General features: G+C 28.9%; 1 protein-coding gene across 2 annotated transcripts; it reads left to right on the forward strand.

Moving 5' to 3' along the window:
- Positions 1–2,970: 2,970 nt before the first annotated feature.
- LOC139939935 (uncharacterized) lies at positions 2,971–21,155 on the forward strand. 2 transcript variants are annotated; one of them, XM_071936101.1, is made up of 6 exons: positions 2,971–3,020; positions 3,851–4,018; positions 12,796–12,995; positions 13,497–13,692; positions 14,231–14,432; positions 15,956–21,155. In XM_071936101.1, the coding sequence occupies exons 3-5, from the start codon at positions 12,879–12,881 to the stop codon at positions 14,269–14,271; spliced, it is 354 nt and encodes a 117-aa protein (XP_071792202.1). In that variant the 5' UTR covers positions 2,971–3,020; positions 3,851–4,018; positions 12,796–12,878; the 3' UTR covers positions 14,272–14,432; positions 15,956–21,155. The 2 variants fall into 2 exon arrangements, with proteins under 2 accessions (XP_071792202.1, XP_071792203.1); XM_071936102.1 differs by having other exon boundaries at positions 2,978–3,020; positions 3,848–4,018.
- The last annotated feature ends 1,095 nt before the right edge of the window (positions 21,156–22,250 follow it).

Below are 22,250 nucleotides of genomic sequence, written 5' to 3' on the forward strand. Positions count from 1 at the left end.
AAATGCAAATGGTTGGAAAGATGTTTTAAAAGTAGAATACAATGATCCACACAAGTTTGCCTCGAAATTGCGTGGTTTTCCTTCTACTAAGCGAACTAACATGGTCGGCCATTTATGGGAGTCAAAATTTTGACCGCCATAAATGGCCGACGTGTTAGTTGACAAGTCAAAAGGAAAACCACGCAATTTCGAGGCATGTTTGTGTGGATCATTGTATTCTACTTTTACAACATCTTTCTACCCATATGCATTTTATAAAAAACGGTTACAAACGCTTTTCAAAGACCAACTCGACCGATCCAAGGCAACTTGTTCCTTTAAATATCACTATCTTCTTTGAAAACATTCACCAATTCCAAGAGTGGCATCCTGACTTCAGTGTGTGATGATTTAATTAAGAACGTTGCATCCCAAGGTGAACCAATTGGATTCATTTCCTGTCTCAGCTCTGACCAATCACAGACCAATGATGCAGTGACTAATCAGAAACTTTGCTTCAAGGTAAATTGGCCAATTAGGAGCGTTACCTTCAGACATCAGACTAGGCCAATCAGTTCAGTGCTTTGGGGGTTTTGACCATTAGGAGAGCTGCAAGAACTCTGTGGCATCAGTTGTTATGTCACATTGTACTCAAAATGCATAAACGGAAACTGGGTTCTATCCAGAATTTCTAAAGAGGCGGAAAATTGTTTTCCCTAGATCTTGAAAGTAGACCAAAAACAAAAGAAGTATTCAAAATTAATGGCTTTGGATACCATATTTTACTGGTAAGTTGCAACTTTAATTAACCGATTTGGAAACGTGGTGTGGTCGGAAACAGAGAAAATTTTGACAGTGATGGTTGGGGAATTCTGAGTGCCAGGCGGATTTTCCGTCACTGACCACTGGCCAGAACCCTGCGGCAAAGACAACTCATTCAAGTAGAATCCCAATTGATAAACAGCAGACAACATCTTTATAGGCAACTTGGGTTCTGGCTTTGAGCTGTGTCAAGCTTGCGAATTTTTTCCCGCATCCAAATGGTTCGCCGACCAATTACCAGCTTTCTCTCTTAAACAGTGTTTCTCTGGCCAAAAGCCTGAGGACCAATCAAAATTCTGTCCCGACTAGCTAGTGCTTAAATTACTTAAATTTGGTTTGTGTATTGTACCCTGTCTTCCCCTATATTTTCATTCCATAAAAGTAGAACTATTTATCTGTGTAAACCATTAGAGAGGAAGTGTGCTGAAGCAGACTACCAGCCAACATTCCATGAAGTTTACACTGTTGCCACTTGTGCCCCCCCCCCCCCCGCTCTGTTTTTTGAAAAGTGTTAAGCAGCGTTCTCTGTTTCATCAAATTAGGCCCTCGTGTGATGTACAACAGTAACTACCACCTTCGTCTGTCAGTGAATTTTGTATGTTAATTTATACCTTAGCACTGTTGTAGATTGTGAAATTTGTAGTTTTTTATTTTAAAGAAAATCTGTCATGCAACAGAAACAGTGAACTGTGCCACCTCAAAATTAGTTATTGAGTAACCCTGGTAACCAAATATTTTTGTTAAAGTTTAGTTACTGTCTTTACTGGCCGGATATTTAAGTAGTGGGCTACTCGAGGTGTGTGGTGACAGGGTTTGAAATTAGTGGTTGCCCTGTCGCCAAAAGCGAGTGAAAACAGTGGCTGGCGAATCAAATCCCTTCTTGACTAGTGCAACTATCGAGTAAAAAATGTTTCTTAATTGTCACATAAATGAGGGGTACAGTGGTAAAATCCAAAAGAGTGATTGTTTTTAATTTCATGAAACGGTTTGATGAGTCTTGGTAAAATATTTGATGAGAACAAGTATTATTAACCACAGAAATAAGGGGATAAGATTGCCAAAAATGCAACTTTTTGAACTTCACTTCCATGTTTTTTTTTTATGCCAGGAAAATTGTGTGCTTTATTACATATTGGGTGAGTGAAAAAACTTGCGAGCGACCCAAAATTTTGGGTTAGGGTAAGAGTGAGGGCATTTTCTAAGAAAGCAGAGAAAAGATTTCATATTATTGACTTGGGAGACCCAAAGCTGGACTTGATGGGTTTAATTTTGTAATGATACTGCTGGTCAAACTAGTTGGATATTTTAGCATTACTAATGAACCAATGAGGTAGCGACCAAATGTTACCTTCATTTTATAAAAGTGGAATTTTAATTTGTAGTTTGATTTTTTTAAAAATTGTATCATGTGTATGTAATGAATAGTTATACACTTCTCCTATTTTTATTCCGATAATTATTTCAACTTCCCTCATTTTCGATGTTTTTAATTGTTTAATATTTGAATTAGTTCATGGTTTGTATATGTAGTTTTTATGTATAATTATATAAATATATTTCCTGAAAAAGTGTCTGTATATAATTCTAATATAATTGGGCTCACAAGGACGTATCTACGTATAAACACCTAGATTCGGTTGATCTACTTATTTATATGAAATAAAATCTTTATTAGTCACATGATTATATTGTTGTGTCGCTTTAAGTTGTTCTTTTGTCTCAGATTTTTGCTAAAGACTTAATGGTTTGTTGTTGCAGAACAGTTTATGTTAATTATAAGGATGTCGAACCAAGACAGGGCATTAGACGGGGCATTGGACAGGGGAGGTGCGCTGAAATAATAAGCAGGGTAAAGCGAAAGCTAGATCTGACTCAAGTCCCAATTCATAGCCATCTCCAGAAAACTACTGTTTTGTGATGCTCTGCACTCAAACCTGTTCCATTCTGGGAACTACATTTTGACGGCGAGCGCGCACTGTATACAGCGTGTACTTTATGCTACGGTTTGTTTCATTAGAGCAAGTTGGCGTGATATGCGTAGGGCCCCCTCACACGAGAATGGGACTTGAATCAAGTCTAAGCGATAGCGAGTGGTAGCGATGAACAGCGCCCTCAGGAGTTGGACAGCGTTCCAGCGTGCAGTGCATGCGCTATAACCACGTGCGCCGCCTCCTTTCTTGTCGTCGCCTGTGGCACCGTACCTCGTTCGCTATTTTCAGGTAAGATTATTTTGCATTTTTATCAACCGTTGTTCAGGAAATAATCAATGTTCCTGGAAATAATCGACTCTGGCATATTCTGAGATAATGATATGTTCGAAAGGTCGATAAAACTGGGAGAAATTTCCGTTTGTAAAGTTGGTTTCTGCATGGAGGAAGAAAATTACTGAAAGTCATGAAATTAAAGTAGGCCCTCTCGTGTTTTGGGAAGTGAACATTTTAACGTATAGTGCATATTTTGTGTACGGATGTAAAACTATGCGGCTATAGTTTTAAAATTAAACATTTTTTTTACAAATTTTGTTTGCATTAAGATATTGCATGAGCCTTTGCAGCTTTGTAATCTCCAAACCCAGGCCACTGTACATTCTTTTCAATAAATAAGTGGGTTAATTTTTTTTTATTTACTAATTTTAATTTTTGTTGTTTTGTTCTATTGTTTTTGTTTTGACTGATTTATTTTTTCAAACAACTTTTTTTTTATTTTATTTTTTATTTATTTATTTATTTATTTTTTTTTTGAGGGGAGGGGGTGAAAAATGAAAAATTTTTCAAGACCCAAAATGCCATTTTATAAGTTATCTAGTTTATAGGCCCAGTAAGTTTAATGTCAGCTTGGACGTAAACAATTTCATTGTTATTGTGACCCTGAGAATCCAGCTCGAAATCAAAAATGAAAATAACAATCGGACATCAGACTAAAATGTCAGACTAGTTTTGCTTGTAAAATCATTTTTAAAACAATTTTGTTGAGACCCATAGTCACAGCATGTTACAAATAAATTGTGCCTACATGTATTTAATTATTTCATTCCTTTTCCGCTCAGCAGATAAATCCATCAGCGATAAAACAAGAACCTGAGCTGTTAGAGGGCACCCGTCTGTAGTCATGGAGCTGTGTCACATAGCAGAATATCTGAATCATCATCTGCGAAAGAGTCAACCGACCCGCAGTCCAAGCCCCAAGCATGGACGTTGGCAATCTCAAGGATCCAGAGGTATGATAAACATTGTTTTCCCTTCCCATTCCCGTCTCACGCTAACTGCCTGCGACCCCGCTCACTCGTATTTTGCCAATCACCAGCAAGTTGAGACAAAGCAATTCTGGTGAAGTGTCTTGGTCAGAGACACAAGTGGCACACAAGTGTCGAAATTGCCGCTAGCCTGGGACTACCAGACTGACAGCCGGGTTACCGTCTCTCCCAGTTTTAGTAGCCCGGCGGGCTAGTGGAAAAATATAGCAAATTCACATCGTAACAAACATAATTATTTCTGTTTTAACAATAAGTGTAGAATTGTGTCTCGTTTTTATTTTGTTACTGGACGATAACAAATTATTATTATTATTATTATTATTATTATTATTATTATTATTATTATTATTATTATTATTATTATTATTATTATTATTATTATTATTATTATTATTATTATTATTATTATTATTATTATTATTATTATTATTATTATTATTATTATTATTATTATTATTATTATTATTATTATTATTATTATTATTATTATTATTATTATTATTATTATTATTATTATTATTATTATTATTATTATTATTATTATTATTATTATTATTATTATTATTATTATTATTATTATTATTATTATTATTATTATTATTATTATTATTATTATTATTATTATTATTATTATTATTATTATTATTATTATTATTATTATTATTATTATTATTATTATTATTATTATTATTATTATTATTATTATTATTATTATTATTATTATTATTATTATTATTATTATTATTATTATTATTATTATTATTATTATTATTATTATTATTATTATTATTATTATTATTATTATTATTATTATTATTATTATTATTATTATTATTATTATTATTATTATTATTATTATTATTATTATTATTATTATTATTATTATTATTATTATTATTATTATTATTATTATTATTATTATTATTATTATTATTATTATTATTATTATTATTATTATTATTATTATTATTATTATTATTATTATTATTATTATTATTATTATTATTATTATTATTATTATTATTATTATTATTATTATTATTATTATTATTATTATTATTATTATTATTATTATTATTATTATTATTATTATTATTATTATTATTATTATTATTATTATTATTATTATTATTATTATTATTATTATTATTATTATTATTATTATTATTATTATTATTATTATTATTATTATTATTATTATTATTATTATTATTATTATTATTATTATTATTATTATTATTATTATTATTATTATTATTATTATTATTATTATTATTATTATTATTATTATTATTATTATTATTATTATTATTATTATTATTATTATTATTATTATTATTATTATTATTATTATTATTATTATTATTATTATTATTATTATTATTATTATTATTATTATTATTATTATTATTATTATTATTATTATTATTATTATTATTATTATTATTATTATTATTATTATTATTATTATTATTATTATTATTATTATTATTATTATTATTATTATTATTATTATTATTATTATTATTATTATTATTATTATTATTATTATTATTATTATTATTATTATTATTATTATTATTATTATTATTATTATTATTATTATTATTATTATTATTATTATTATTATTATTATTATTATTATTATTATTATTATTATTATTATTATTATTATTATTATTATTATTATTATTATTATTATTATTATTATTATTATTATTATTATTATTATTATTATTATTATTATTATTATTATTATTATTATTATTATTATTATTATTATTATTATTATTATTATTATTATTATTATTATTATTATTATTATTATTATTATTATTATTATTATTATTATTATTATTATTATTATTATTATTATTATTATTATTATTATTATTATTATTATTATTATTATTATTATTATTATTATTATTATTATTATTATTATTATTATTATTATTATTATTATTATTATTATTATTATTATTATTATTATTATTATTATTATTATTATTATTATTATTATTATTATTATTATTATTATTATTATTATTATTATTATTATTATTATTATTATTATTATTATTATTATTATTATTATTATTATTATTATTATTATTATTATTATTATTATTATTATTATTATTATTATTATTATTATTATTATTATTATTATTATTATTATTATTATTATTATTATTATTATTATTATTATTATTATTATTATTATTATTATTATTATTATTATTATTATTATTATTATTATTATTATTATTATTATTATTATTATTATTATTATTATTATTATTATTATTATTATTATTATTATTATTATTATTATTATTATTATTATTATTATTATTATTATTATTATTATTATTATTATTATTATTATTATTATTATTATTATTATTATTATTATTATTATTATTATTATTATTATTATTATTATTATTATTATTATTATTATTATTATTATTATTATTATTATTATTATTATTATTATTATTATTATTATTATTATTATTATTATTATTATTATTATTATTATTATTATTATTATTATTATTATTATTATTATTATTATTATTATTATTATTATTATTATTATTATTATTATTATTATTATTATTATTATTATTATTATTATTATTATTATTATTATTATTATTATTATTATTATTATTATTATTATTATTATTATTATTATTATTATTATTATTATTATTATTATTATTATTATTATTATTATTATTATTATTATTATTATTATTATTATTATTATTATTATTATTATTATTATTATTATTATTATTATTATTATTATTATTATTATTATTATTATTATTATTATTATTATTATTATTATTATTATTATTATTATTATTATTATTATTATTATTATTATTATTATTATTATTATTATTATTATTATTATTATTATTATTATTATTATTATTATTATTATTATTATTATTATTATTATTATTATTATTATTATTATTATTATTATTATTATTATTATTATTATTATTATTATTATTATTATTATTATTATTATTATTATTATTATTATTATTATTATTATTATTATTATTATTATTATTATTATTATTATTATTATTATTATTATTATTATTATTATTATTATTATTATTATTATTATTATTATTATTATTATTATTATTATTATTATTATTATTATTATTATTATTATTATTATTATTATTATTATTATTATTATTATTATTATTATTATTATTATTATTATTATTATTATTATTATTATTATTATTATTATTATTATTATTATTATTATTATTATTATTATTATTATTATTATTATTATTATTATTATTATTATTATTATTATTATTATTATTATTATTATTATTATTATTATTATTATTATTATTATTATTATTATTATTATTATTATTATTATTATTATTATTATTATTATTATTATTATTATTATTATTATTATTATTATTATTATTATTATTATTATTATTATTATTATTATTATTATTATTATTATTATTATTATTATTATTATTATTATTATTATTATTATTATTATTATTATTATTATTATTATTATTATTATTATTATTATTATTATTATTATTATTATTATTATTATTATTATTATTATTATTATTATTATTATTATTATTATTATTATTATTATTATTATTATTATTATTATTATTATTATTATTATTATTATTATTATTATTATTATTATTATTATTATTATTATTATTATTATTATTATTATTATTATTATTATTATTATTATTATTATTATTATTATTATTATTATTATTATTATTATTATTATTATTATTATTATTATTATTATTATTATTATTATTATTATTATTATTATTATTATTATTATTATTATTATTATTATTATTATTATTATTATTATTATTATTATTATTATTATTATTATTATTATTATTATTATTATTATTATTATTATTATTATTATTATTATTATTATTATTATTATTATTATTATTATTATTATTATTATTATTATTATTATTATTATTATTATTATTATTATTATTATTATTATTATTATTATTATTATTATTATTATTATTATTATTATTATTATTATTATTATTATTATTATTATTATTATTATTATTATTATTATTATTATTATTATTATTATTATTATTATTATTATTATTATTATTATTATTATTATTATTATTATTATTATTATTATTATTATTATTATTATTATTATTATTATTATTATTATTATTATTATTATTATTATTATTATTATTATTATTATTATTATTATTATTATTATTATTATTATTATTATTATTATTATTATTATTATTATTATTATTATTATTATTATTATTATTATTATTATTATTATTATTATTATTATTATTATTATTATTATTATTATTATTATTATTATTATTATTATTATTATTATTATTATTATTATTATTATTATTATTATTATTATTATTATTATTATTATTATTATTATTATTATTATTATTATTATTATTATTATTATTATTATTATTATTATTATTATTATTATTATTATTATTATTATTATTATTATTATTATTATTATTATTATTATTATTATTATTATTATTATTATTATTATTATTATTATTATTATTATTATTATTATTATTATTATTATTATTATTATTATTATTATTATTATTATTATTATTATTATTATTATTATTATTATTATTATTATTATTATTATTATTATTATTATTATTATTATTATTATTATTATTATTATTATTATTATTATTATTATTATTATTATTATTATTATTATTATTATTATTATTATTATTATTATTATTATTATTATTATTATTATTATTATTATTATTATTATTATTATTATTATTATTATTATTATTATTATTATTATTATTATTATTATTATTATTATTATTATTATTATTATTATTATTATTATTATTATTATTATTATTATTATTATTATTATTATTATTATTATTATTATTATTATTATTATTATTATTATTATTATTATTATTATTATTATTATTATTATTATTATTATTATTATTATTATTATTATTATTATTATTATTATTATTATTATTATTATTATTATTATTATTATTATTATTATTATTATTATTATTATTATTATTATTATTATTATTATTATTATTATTATTATTATTATTATTATTATTATTATTATTATTATTATTATTATTATTATTATTATTATTATTATTATTATTATTATTATTATTATTATTATTATTATTATTATTATTATTATTATTATTATTATTATTATTATTATTATTATTATTATTATTATTATTATTATTATTATTATTATTATTATTATTATTATTATTATTATTATTATTATTATTATTATTATTATTATTATTATTATTATTATTATTATTATTATTATTATTATTATTATTATTATTATTATTATTATTATTATTATTATTATTATTATTATTATTATTATTATTATTATTATTATTATTATTATTATTATTATTATTATTATTATTATTATTATTATTATTATTATTATTATTATTATTATTATTATTATTATTATTATTATTATTATTATTATTATTATTATTATTATTATTATTATTATTATTATTATTATTATTATTATTATTATTATTATTATTATTATTATTATTATTATTATTATTATTATTATTATTATTATTATTATTATTATTATTATTATTATTATTATTATTATTATTATTATTATTATTATTATTATTATTATTATTATTATTATTATTATTATTATTATTATTATTATTATTATTATTATTATTATTATTATTATTATTATTATTATTATTATTTATTCGGATCACCGTCGCCCTAGCGCTGTCAAGAAGGGCAAGTCGCTCATCATGCATGTCATGTCGCCTAGGATAATTACTGTACTTACATGACATGACATGTACGTGTTACGCGTGCACACGTGGTTTCGTATGTACACATAAATGTATGCTGAGTGTCCACCACACACCCAAACGACGTCGTGCACACAGCTAGCCCAACAACGGAAATACCCATTGCATGCATAATATGCTAACCAACATCCCGCATGCTGTGATTGGCCGTTGATTGTACATTGATTTTACCATACTCATAAGAGAGCTTGCTTGACTCAAACACAGTACACGTTCACATACCGAGAAAGAATTACCAAAAGAATTGCCACACAGTGTGCCGCACGTCTGCAGATTGGTACATATTCAAACATGAAGCATATTCAAACATGTAAAACTTTCGCCGATTGAGGGCGGCTCGATGGCACGCAAAAGTTATTTGAATTTGTTCGAAGTTTTTTATTTCTGTGCGTTACTGATCATTAAATCTCGATGATTTTACGAAGTTCTTATAAACACGGAGCCTCTAATCACTAGTTCATGAAAATTGTTTTTAATTGAAAAAGAATTATTTCGGCCAGAAATTTTGGGATATTTTAAAATATAAGATTGTCAAACTGTTTTTGTTTTTGTTTTTGTTTGTTTTTCACTTCACTTTGAGAAAATAGTACGTGAGGGCTATCAGATCAACAGACCCCACACTGTGCGTGCGGCATGCGGCAATCTTTTGAGGTTTTGGTGCGGCGCACTGTATAAAAATTAAGTTTTTCAAAAGGGTTGTGGGTAGCGTCGGGCCGGGGATTAAAAACATTATTTTTAAGAAAAGGATTATCTCAAGCATTTGTTACTTTCTCGTCTGATGATGTCATGTAAAAATAAGCGCCATTTTAATTACATGATATCATCGACAGGCGCCATTTTGATTACGTCATGCCTCCCTCAAAAAAAAAAAAGTCTGTGGATAACACTGAATCGTTTTAACCACATTAACCAGCTACTAGGCCTGGGCGAATTATTCGAATATCCGGTTAATGGCGAATAGGTTTTCCTATCCGTAACCGCGAATGCCTTTTTTTTCTTAACCGGATATCCGCATAGGGCGCGAATAGCTATTTATAAACCGGATAGCTATGCTCACCTCCGTGAAGAGTCAAAACAATGACATTTCTGACGTAATTTGTTCAAAGATTACAAAAGTTTTCCTTCACGTAGAGTCATCCACGATCAAAAGAAAAAGCAAATCGCCATCTTTAAATTAGATCCGGTCATTTTTATGAAAGAACCGAGTGACACTGTCTAAAACTAATATCAATCCGCCCAGAAGATCTCATTCACAAACGAACAGCGTCCTCTAGCGACAAAAAAAAATATTTTTCTAAATATTTTTTTATTTTTATTTTTTTTATAGCGCCCTCTAGCGGCGAAAAAAACTATTCGAATATCCGGTTAATTTCGGATAGTTGGCCAGCGGTATCCGAATAACAAAATTTCACTATTCGCCCAGCACTACCAGCTACATCTCCTGTGTACCTCATGTGAGATTGAAATCCTGTGTACCTCATGTGAGATTGAAATATACTGAAGAGGTCTTTCATGCATTTTGAAACACTTTTTTGTCCACAATCAATTAATTTTTGTTTTCCTTTTTGTACAGGATCACGATTTTTTTCAGCGGGGCGATTCCGTAATCCAAGTAAAAATATAAAAAATTACTGAAAAATCTCCCGCACTAGCGCTGGGCATTTGAAAGCAAATTAAATTATTGCAATACAGAAGGAAACAAAAATCCAGCCAGGGTACTGAAATTTATTCAGGGCTAGTAAAAATTCAGTTTACTAGCCCTGTGGGCTACCTTGAAAATGTAGTTAGTTTCGACCCATGCCACAGCTGGCCCTCGAACACACACACTGATGATCAGAAATGATGATCCCTCAGTTAATCATCAGTTCTAATTAGGCCTGGGCGAATTATTTGAATATCCGGTTAATGGCGAATAGGTTTTCCTATCCGTAACCGCGAATGCCTTTTTTTTCTCAACCGGATATCCGCATAGAGCGCGAATAGCTATTTATAAACCGGATAGTTCTGTAATTACAACCAAGGAACCGGATATTCTTTTAATATCCGCATATCCGCGGACGTCGGGCGACAACTGATAGGAATGTTTTGTCTGAATCCTTATGAAACTTCTATTAAAACAGCATAAATTAAGTATATAACTATGCTCACCTCCGTGAAGAGTTAAAACAATGACATTTCTGACGTAATTTGTTCAAAGATTACGAAAGTTTTCCTTCACGTAGAGTCAATCATGATCAAAAGAAAAAGCAAATCGCCATCTTTAAATTAGATCCGGTTATTTTTATGAATGAACCGAGTGACACTGTCTAAAGCTTTTTTTTTTTTAATAGCGCCCTCTAGCGGCGAAAAAAACTATTCGAATATCCGGTTAATTTCGGATAGTTGGCCAGCGGTATCCGAATATCAAAATTTCACTATTCGCCCAGCACTAGTTCTAATGGTTTACCACCTAACTCAGTTTGTCAGCCAGAGAAACAAACACTGCATGATCAAGTGCCACAGCAGGGACACGAATACACTCTGATGATCAAAAACACAGGAGCTTGAGTCCTGTGCTGTCAACTGCTCGAACCACAACATGCCCCTTTGATAAACTGTCAATATAAACTATGATAAAACCTTTTCCACAAACTGAGATAAAGAATGCTTACAACTGTATGAGTGTGCCAAAGACCCTCCATGTATTTATTATTTTATTTATTTTCTGTCGAACAGGATCCATCCATGACAAAACAGAATCCTGAGATGATGCTAAGAGGCACCCTGATGAACTCAAACCACTGGGTCGTCCTTTGCAGATGAACCCCTTGGAGAAGCAAACACTCAAGGGTCTACCCCAACCCTCTTGCTCAAGCCTTCTGCTCGTCCCCCTCCGAGAGCCAAACATGAACACTGGCAATCTTAAGGAACCAAAGGTATGATAAACAATTGTGTCCCTTTCCCATTCAAACATGAGACGTCCCACCTCGCTATACTGCCGGCGACAAGTGCTCACTCACATTTTTGCCATTAACCACCAAGTTGTACAAATTTGCCTTGAAAGGTACATCTTGGCCAGTGACCTTTGTCAGGGCAAAATGAGCATGTATAAATTTGGTTTGTGTTGATGGTTTTTGCTTCAATTAATCATCAGTTCAAATGGTTTACCGTCTAACTCAGTTCATCAGCCAGGGAAACACTCACTGATGATCAAGTGCCACAGCAGGGACTTGAATACACTCTGATGATCAAAAACACAGGAGTTTGAGTCCGATGCTCTCAACTGCTCGACCACAACATGCCCCTTTGATCACTGTCAACACAAACTATGTCAAACCTTTCCCACAAACTGAGATTAAGAACTCTTTACAACATTGTATGGTTGTGTGGCAAAGACTGTAACCCTGCATGTATTTAATTTCTTTTCTGTCAAACAGGATCCATCCATGACAAAACAGAATCCTGAGATGATGCTTAGAGGTACACTCAAGATTCTACCCCCAACCCTCTTGCTCAAGCCTTCTGGAGAGACAGACCGACTTTGGCCAAGAGTGAACCGACCCTCCGCACAAGAGTCGATCGTCCTCCGTCCGAGAGCCAAACATGAACACTTGCAATCTCAAGGATCCATAGGTATGATAAACAATTGTGTCCCTTTCTCATTCAAATATGAGACATTCTACCTCGCTACTACCTGTGACTGCCGCTCGCTCATATTTTTGCCATTCACCACCAAGCTGTACAAATTTACCTTGAAGGGTACCTTTTGGCCAGTGACTTCTGTTATGGGGAAAATGAGCATGTATACATTTGGTCTGTGTTGATGGAATTGCAGAAGGAATTGCAGAATGCGTTAATAATTTTGCTTCAATTAATCATCAATTGGAATTGTATACCACCTAACTCAGTTCACCAGCCAGGGAAACACTCACTGATGATCAACTGCCATAGCTGGGACTTGAACCCACACTCTGATGATCTAAAACACAGCAGCTTGAGTCTGGTGCTCTCAACTGCTTAACCATGACATGGCCCTTTGATCATCTGTCAACAATTTATGATCAAACTTTTCCCACAAACTGAGATTAAGAATGCTTTAATATTACAACTGTATGATTTTGTGGCAAAGACTGTAACCCTGCATGTACTTAATTTATTTTCGGTCAAACAGGATCCATCCATGACAAAACAGAATCCTGCGATGATGCTTAGGGGCACCCTGATGAACTCAAACCACTGGGTCGTTCTTTGCAGGTGAACCCCTTGGAGAAGCGAACCCTCAAGAGTCGACCAACCGTGTTGCTCAAGCCTTCTCCAGAGACACCCCTACTACACCTTGAGGAGAGACTTCATAGATCTAAATACAATCAAAGGTATGATGCACTCCTATATAAACACTATCTTGTAAAGTCCACCTTGTTTTAGATGAGGTATTATGCGGCTGATACACCAGGCCTTGAATTTCATCTTTGAAAGGGCAAGGCCATTTTCATTTTGCAAAGGGCACTTTCATGTTTAAGTTAATTCGAAACTTTGAAGGGACACTAAGACGAGGGACAATCAGGGATAACCACCTAGGCCTGCCTGCAATTCCAGTCCTGATACACGCACACACAAAATGTGTTGTTTTGGGGTGGATTTAAAAAGGATTTTTTTTTAGGGGGGGGGGGTAGAATCCCACAGATTAGGGCTTAAAGACACTGGACACTAATGGTAATTGTCAAAGACCAGTCTTCCCACTTGGTGTATCTCAACATTTAACATTAATAACAAAGCAGGGAAAATTTGAGCTCAATTGGTCGTCCAAGTTGCGAGATAATAATGAAAGAATAAAACACCCTTATTACACGTGTTGTGTGCTTTCAGATGTTTGATTTCGAGACCTCAAAATCTAATTCTGAGGTTTAAAATCAAGTTCAGGAAAAATTAATTCTTTCTCGTAAACTACGTTACTTCAGAGGAAAATGTTTCTCACAGTGTTTTATACTATCAACCTCTCCCCATTACTCATTACCAAGTAAGGTTTTATGCTAAAAATTGTTTTGTGTACTACCAATAGCGCCCATTGCCTTTAACTTGATACAAATGATTTTACCTACTGCTCAAGCAAAATAACATTCTCCACAAACTTGATTTGGGCAATAAAAATTGCACAAAAGTAGTGCAACATGAACATTCACAAGTTCAGATAAACTTGGATTCTTGATGACCTGCATGACCAACCTAGCAGTTGGCAAATGTCTGTTGCAGACATCATGACCAGCTAATGTGATAAAGTATTGTGCCTTTAATCAATTCTATAGGAATAGAGGCAAATGCTTTTATGAATCACGACAAAAATGGGTCACATATATATTTTGCATTGCCTTATTAGATAAGAGAATAAAAGGGTAGCGACGAGTTCTTAAACGGCTGTTTAAAACCGGCAGGATCGTTGCCATGTGATACAGGCCCGAGCCGAAGGCGACAGCCTTTATCACATGGCAATGACCCTGCAAGGTTTTAAACGGACGTGTAAGAACGAGTCACTACTCTTTTATTCCCATTCATAAATGTCCTTATGTTAAAAAAGATTTTAAAACGTTAAAAAATACAATTAAAGACATTCGAGGTTTGAAATATTTTTTTCAAAAACTTGCAAAGAATCTGTGGGTTGTTTGTACGCCCGTGCGCTTAGAAATAAATTACGCGCTGTTACTCATCGCAATAATTTGCGCGTTCCCAAGCCAGTTATAAACAGCTCCAGCTGGTCATTATCAACCGTTTAAACACCCCCACGTGACGTGCTCTCCACCAATAGGAGTAGAGAAACTGTCTGGGGTATTTATGAATTGTAATTGCTCTACCAACGAAGCTGTTAAATCTTTTTCTTGTTGCTTTTTTTCCACTTCTGCAGATCAACTAAATCCAGACAGAGAGTGTCGGATATTCACAAGGAGTTTGCAGCCCATCAAACCACCATCAACATCGATGTATCAACCTTTTTGTATAGTTTGTAACTAGTTGTAGAATTATTCACACTTTCCATTGTGTGTAGAATTGATCACACTTTCCCCTGTGAAATTTTGCACTTTCCCTGTGTTTTGAATTTCTTGCACATCCAACTTGTGTTGTGATTTTCTCCCACTTCCACTGTGGTGAGTTGCTCATACTTTCACCTTGTGTCGTGAATTATCAAGTTTACAAACTGAAACGTTGTCTAGGGCTGAGTTGGGAGAATGTTTTGCTATCTATTTTAGCACATTCATTTCGCTCATTGATTGTAGATGTATGCTGATGTATGGAGTTGACAAACTTGGTTGCCATATAGTGGAGCCGGCATGGGAATTTTTCCCCACAGGGGTTTTGCCCATCTCATATATCAGCAATTAGCAGGCATGCAATATCTGATTTGTATGGTTTTGGTTTTCTCAGCCATTAAATTTTTTTTAAAACACAGCACAAAATCTTGCTGTGCCTTGTCTTCTGGAAATGTCAAATCTTTTATCAAAATATAGAGTTGCATGACTGAGATAGGAGACACTTAAGTGTCTAAATTCTTACGAGTCAAACAAAATTTGACTGTTTATTTATTAGTTTATTATTTTTGTAGATTATTCAACGTTTCGGGTGTGCCAGGGTGACTCGCACTTCCTTTGTGTGTTGAGTAAAGACACTTTCCCTTGTGTTACTCTGAGTTGCTCGCACTTCCTTTGTGTGCTGAGTACAGACACTTTCTCTTGTGTTACTCTGAGTTGTTTACACTTCCTTTGTGTGTTGAGTACAGACACTTTCCCTTGTGTTACTCTTGAGTTGCTCGCACTTCCTTTGTGTGTTGAGTACAGACAATTTCCCTTGTGTTACTCTGAGTTACTCACACTTCCTTTGTGTGTTGAGTACAGACAATTTCCCTTGTGTTACTCTGAGTTACTCTCACATCCTTTGTGTGTTGAGTACAGACAATTTTCCTTGTGTTACTCTGAGTTGCTCACACTTCCTTTGTGTGAGTACAGACACTTTCCCTTGTGTTACTCTGAGTTGCTCACACTTCCTATGTGTGTTGAGTACAGACGCTCTCCCTTAGGTTACTCTGAGTTGCTCACACTTCCTTTGTGTGTGAGTACAGACACTTTCCCTTGTGTTACTCTGAGTTACTCACACTTCCTTTGTGTATTGAGTGCAGACACTCTCCCTTGTGTTACTCTGAGTTACTCGCACTTTGTGTGTTGAGTACAGACACTTCCCCGTCGAGTTACTCTGAGTTACTCACACTTACTTTGTATGTGAGTACAGACACTTTCCCTTGTGTTACTCTGAGTTCCTCACACTTCCTTTTTGTGTTGAGTACAGACAATTTCCCTGGTGTTACTCCAAGTTGTTCACACTTCCTTTGTGTGTTTTGTTCAGACACTTTCCCTTGTGTTACTCCGAGTTGTTCACACTTCCTTTGTGTGTTGAGTACAGACACTTCCCCTTGCTTACTCTGAGTTGCTGGCACTTCCTGTGTGTGTTGAGTACAGAAACTTTCCCTTGTGTTACTCTAAGTTACTCACACTTCCTTTGTGTGTTGAGTACAGACACTTCCCCTTGCTTACTCTGAGTTGCTCGCACTTCCTTTGTGTGTTGAGTACAGACACTTTCCCTTGTGTTACTCTGAGTTGCTATTAGGGCCTCATCCAAACCCAATGAAAAACTCGCAGAGTTGTGCAAACACCTGTGCCTGTTGGTGGACCCCCTCGGCTGCCTGGAACAAGTGATGGTCCTGCGGGCCCGGGTGCAATGGAAGGTATGTTCTTTGTTCAGTGAAATTCTTTTAGATGCACAACTAGTGTTCTCCTTCACTGGTGTAATGCCTTACAAAATTTGACGAGCTAGAGCGAGCATTTTTTGAAGCGTGCATTCTTACTAGGGCCTGAGCTGGAAGGTAGTGGTTGGTCCCTAAAACGTTCTGGTCGATCTCTCAAGACGTCGGGATGAGGGCCCCTTATTATTTAGCCTTTTGTTGGTCACGTCATTCTTTTGTTTTTGAGTAAACAGGTTTGTACTGGGGATCTTTTGAGATCATCAAAGGTGCTTTGAGATGTCTTCGTTTGAGCCAATGGAATCTGGACCCGGTGGATGATGAGGACTTCTATCCAGTTGATGATATGAGGGCTGGAGAAACATGCTCTGCTTGGTCATGCCACTTAACATCCGAAATATGTAGTAAGAACACCAATTTTATTGCCTTTTGATACCAAAGATGACATTGGATTCCTATAATTTGTAGTTGGTTTTGATTTGGTTGTTTATTAGAAGAGGTCAAAGGTCAGGTCTATGTCAAGGTTCTTAGGGTCTGGTCGTGGTCAAGGGCAAATTACTGCAGGAGATCACAGATTTAGTTTTCAAAGCAATGCTAAACAGAAAGTTTATCATAAAAGTTCTCTAAAACTTTGCAACATTTACAACTAAAAATTGACATTTAAAACCATTGTTTTTTAAAATCACACTAGATAGAACTAAATTCATTTTCAAAGCAGCGTCTCAACAGTTTTTTATATTATAGATGTTAAATTCGCATCGGGGATAAGGAATATTAATTTTGGTTTTTACCCACAACTCAATATGAAATCACTGTATACTTGGTACTTTTCCCCCGAGTCCTGTGAAAAAATCACATGCGTTATAAGTAGACACAAGTAGACACCTATCTTTTGGCGGCGGGTACTGCAATGATATAATAGATGTTATATTTGCATCGGGATAAAGAATATATATATTTTTTTTTTACCCATACACCAATGTGACAAAGCACTGTATACTCGGTACTTTTCCAGAGTCCTGTGGAAAAAAATCACAGGCATTATAACTCCAGTGGGATTCAACTCAAAAAAGCTTTTTCAAGTTCAAGGCACATCAATGGAATTTGTACTAGCTAGGGGTGTTTACTTGTTCAACGCAATCTCCATTTTGTGTCAAAGGTCCTAAATTGGTCAGCCACAATTTAAATCATTCCATGAAAGGTCAAAGGCCATGTTAAGGTTACAAAGTGATCAATTTGTCTCAAGTTTTGTAGGTAAAATTACAGCACACAGATATCTGGCATCAGGTTATAGTTGCACACAAGCATTAGTCTTTTTACCAGCGATGTTGTTTACAATAAGTTGTGAACCTATGTGTTACCCAAAACAGGGGTGAACTGAAGAATCAAAATAAGTTTCTGTCACAATGAACAATAAATTTTAAGTAAATCTTTTACAAAAATTGAAATTGTTTAGTCCCTCATTTTGTTTGATAATAATTTGAGGGGGGGGGGGGGAATCAAGTATTGTCGTGCTTTGATGCTAAGACTAGTTCAGTGCAAACCAAGTGAAAGTATTCAATCAGAAACTTAAACTGAGGATACAATTGTACCCTAAATTGCAAAGAAATTTAGTCCTTCATTATATTAGATAATAAGAACAAAAGTTACCTTTTATTTTAATTTTAATACAGGGCCAGCAATGTTTTCATACGAACCAAGTGAAAGAATTCCTTTAAAAACCTTCAATTTAGGGAACAGTTGTATCCTAAATTGCGGATAGACAAGTTTTGTCATACTGTAAGGTCACTAATGTGTCAGTGCAAATAAAGTGGAAGTATTTCTTCCAAAAACATCAGTTTACAATTTAGGAAACGGTTGTTTCTAAGTTGCAAAGAAATTTGTTCCTAATTTTATTTAGTCCCCATCTACAAAGCCAACGTGTAAATGTAACTAAAGTCAAAGTATTCATAACAAGACTGCAATTTAGGAACAGTTGTGCCCTAATTGCAAAGTATAATTGTCTGTCATTTTAATACATAACATCGCGGGGGGAATTAAACGTCACAAGTTGTTCCATGTCAAGGTTAAGTTCAAAAATGGTTGATGCAAACCAAGTAAAAGCATCCCTTATCAAATTTTGCTTGAAAATGCAACAAGGCGTTAGCCTTGCATACTTATCAAATTTTGCTCAAAAATGCACCAATATTTTTAGCCTTGCATACTTATCAAATTTAGCTCAAAATTGCAACAAGGCTCTTGCATGCTTATCAAATTTTGCTTTTTAGCCTTGCATACTTATCAAATTTTGCTCAGAAATGCACCAAGGCTTTAGCCTTGCATACTAATAAAATTTTGCTCAAAAAAGCAAAAAGGTTTTCTTCATCATTAGTTACAGTGGTCTTTTTAAAGTGTTTACTGCTCTTATCATTAATTTTCTCCCAGCACAAATGCTGAAAATCTTAGGGTTACAAATAACTGAAAGGGGTCGACAGTTCTAGTTTAATTCAAATACTTCAGATCTTATTTAAACTTCGCTGTGTTGAAATAATGGTCATTACGGTCAGTTTTGGTTCTATTTTAGGATGGTAGTCGTTATATCAATCCAATGTCATCTTTGTAATCATTTATTGGCATGTATGTAGTGAAAAAACATCACTATTCGCCGAATGTAAACTGTTAACAAAATAAGACGTTTATGTGAATACGTCAGGTATTTTTCTCAGAGCTTTTGGTTGATACATACGTCAACACTCATAAACTTTGATTTAACTTTGTTATTAATCAAAGTTAGTCAAAAACAAGTTCACTTGTAGCCATTTTGTCAGTCGACTACATCTGAACGCCTAAATTGCAGCCCCATGGAAAGCAAGGGGGAAATTAGTGGCCATTAGAAATTGTTTCTCCAACCAGCACATCATCATCTGGATAGAAGTCGTCATCATCTGTCGAGTTAGGATCCCATTGGAACAAGCGGCGACATCTCTTGGCACCACCAGTGCAGCTTGGTTGCAAGGCAACAATCGGTGAAATCTTAGGCCCTTGAGGGCATCAGTTCATTTAAGCAAGCAACAACTACCTTCTGCTCAACACTTGCATCTAAAACAAAGCGCAAAATTGCGTCTAGCTCGTTACATTTTGTAAGACATTACAACATTGAAGTAGACACTAGGAGTACATCTAATTGAACTTCACTGAACAGAGAACATATCGACCATTGCACTTGGGCCTTTAGATCATCACGAGTTCCAGGTGGCTGAGGGGGTCCACCGACAGGCACAGGTGTTTGCACAACTCTGCTTTTTTTTTGGCCAAATTTTTTAATAAAAAATTGAACTTACTCTCCTTGTATTTTGTGTTTTATTTGCCTCAACCCTACCCCCCCCCATATAAATATTGAGGGCCCATCTTATCCCGGTGGAACCCTCCCCCACCCTGTAGGGACCTATGGTAAGTCCCCACAAGGTGGGGGAGGGTTCTACCAGGATAAGATGGACCCTCAGACTGCCATTTTTGCCCACAATACAATACAATTGGGTGCGTGTATAAGTCGCTTTTAGCAAGTCATTTTGCGCAACGAAACTCCTATAAATTAAAACACACCCAATTTATTACATTGTGGGAAAACATGGTGGCCAAGTAGACAAGTCAAATAATGAGACAACAGTTTCGAGTTCAGACAAATCAACTAATGGTTGACTTGCCCATAAATAGCATAAGCATTTATTCTACATATAAAATAACACTCGCAATTTAATAAAGATAAAGGCAAAATTTTAACAAAAATTGATAAATTTGCAAGGCAACATTTTCACAAACATTTTCACAAACATTTTCTTGACAAATATGATAAGTTTATAGCCTTGTGAACATTTTCTTGACAAATTTGATAAGTTCAACATTTTCTTGACAAATTTGATAAGTTCACAAGGCTATAGCCTTGTGAACATTTTCTTGACAAATTTGATAAGTTCACAAGGCTATAGCCTTGTGAACATTTTCTTGGCAAATATGATAAATTCACAAGGCTATAGCCTTGTGTACATTTTCTTGACAAATATGATAAATTCACAAGGCTATAGCCTTGTGAACATTTTATTGACAAATTTGATAAGTTCACAAGGCTATATAGCCTTGTGTACATTTTCTTGACAAATATGATAAATTCACAAGGCTATAGCCTTGTGAACATTTTCTTGACAAATTTGATAAGTTCACAAGGCTATAGCCTTGTGAACATTTTCTTGGCAAATATGATAAATTCACAAGGCTATAGCCTTGTGTACATTTTCTTGACAAATATGATAAATTCACAAGGCTACAGCCTTGTGAACATTTTCTTGACAAATTTGATAAGTTCACAAGGCTATAGCCTTGTGAACATTTTCTTGGCAAATATGATAAATTCACAAGGCTATAACCTTGTGAACAT

Source organism: Asterias amurensis, chromosome 7 (assembly GCF_032118995.1).
Source record: "Asterias amurensis chromosome 7, ASM3211899v1".
Taxonomy (NCBI): Eukaryota; Metazoa; Echinodermata; class Asteroidea; order Forcipulatida; family Asteriidae; genus Asterias; species Asterias amurensis.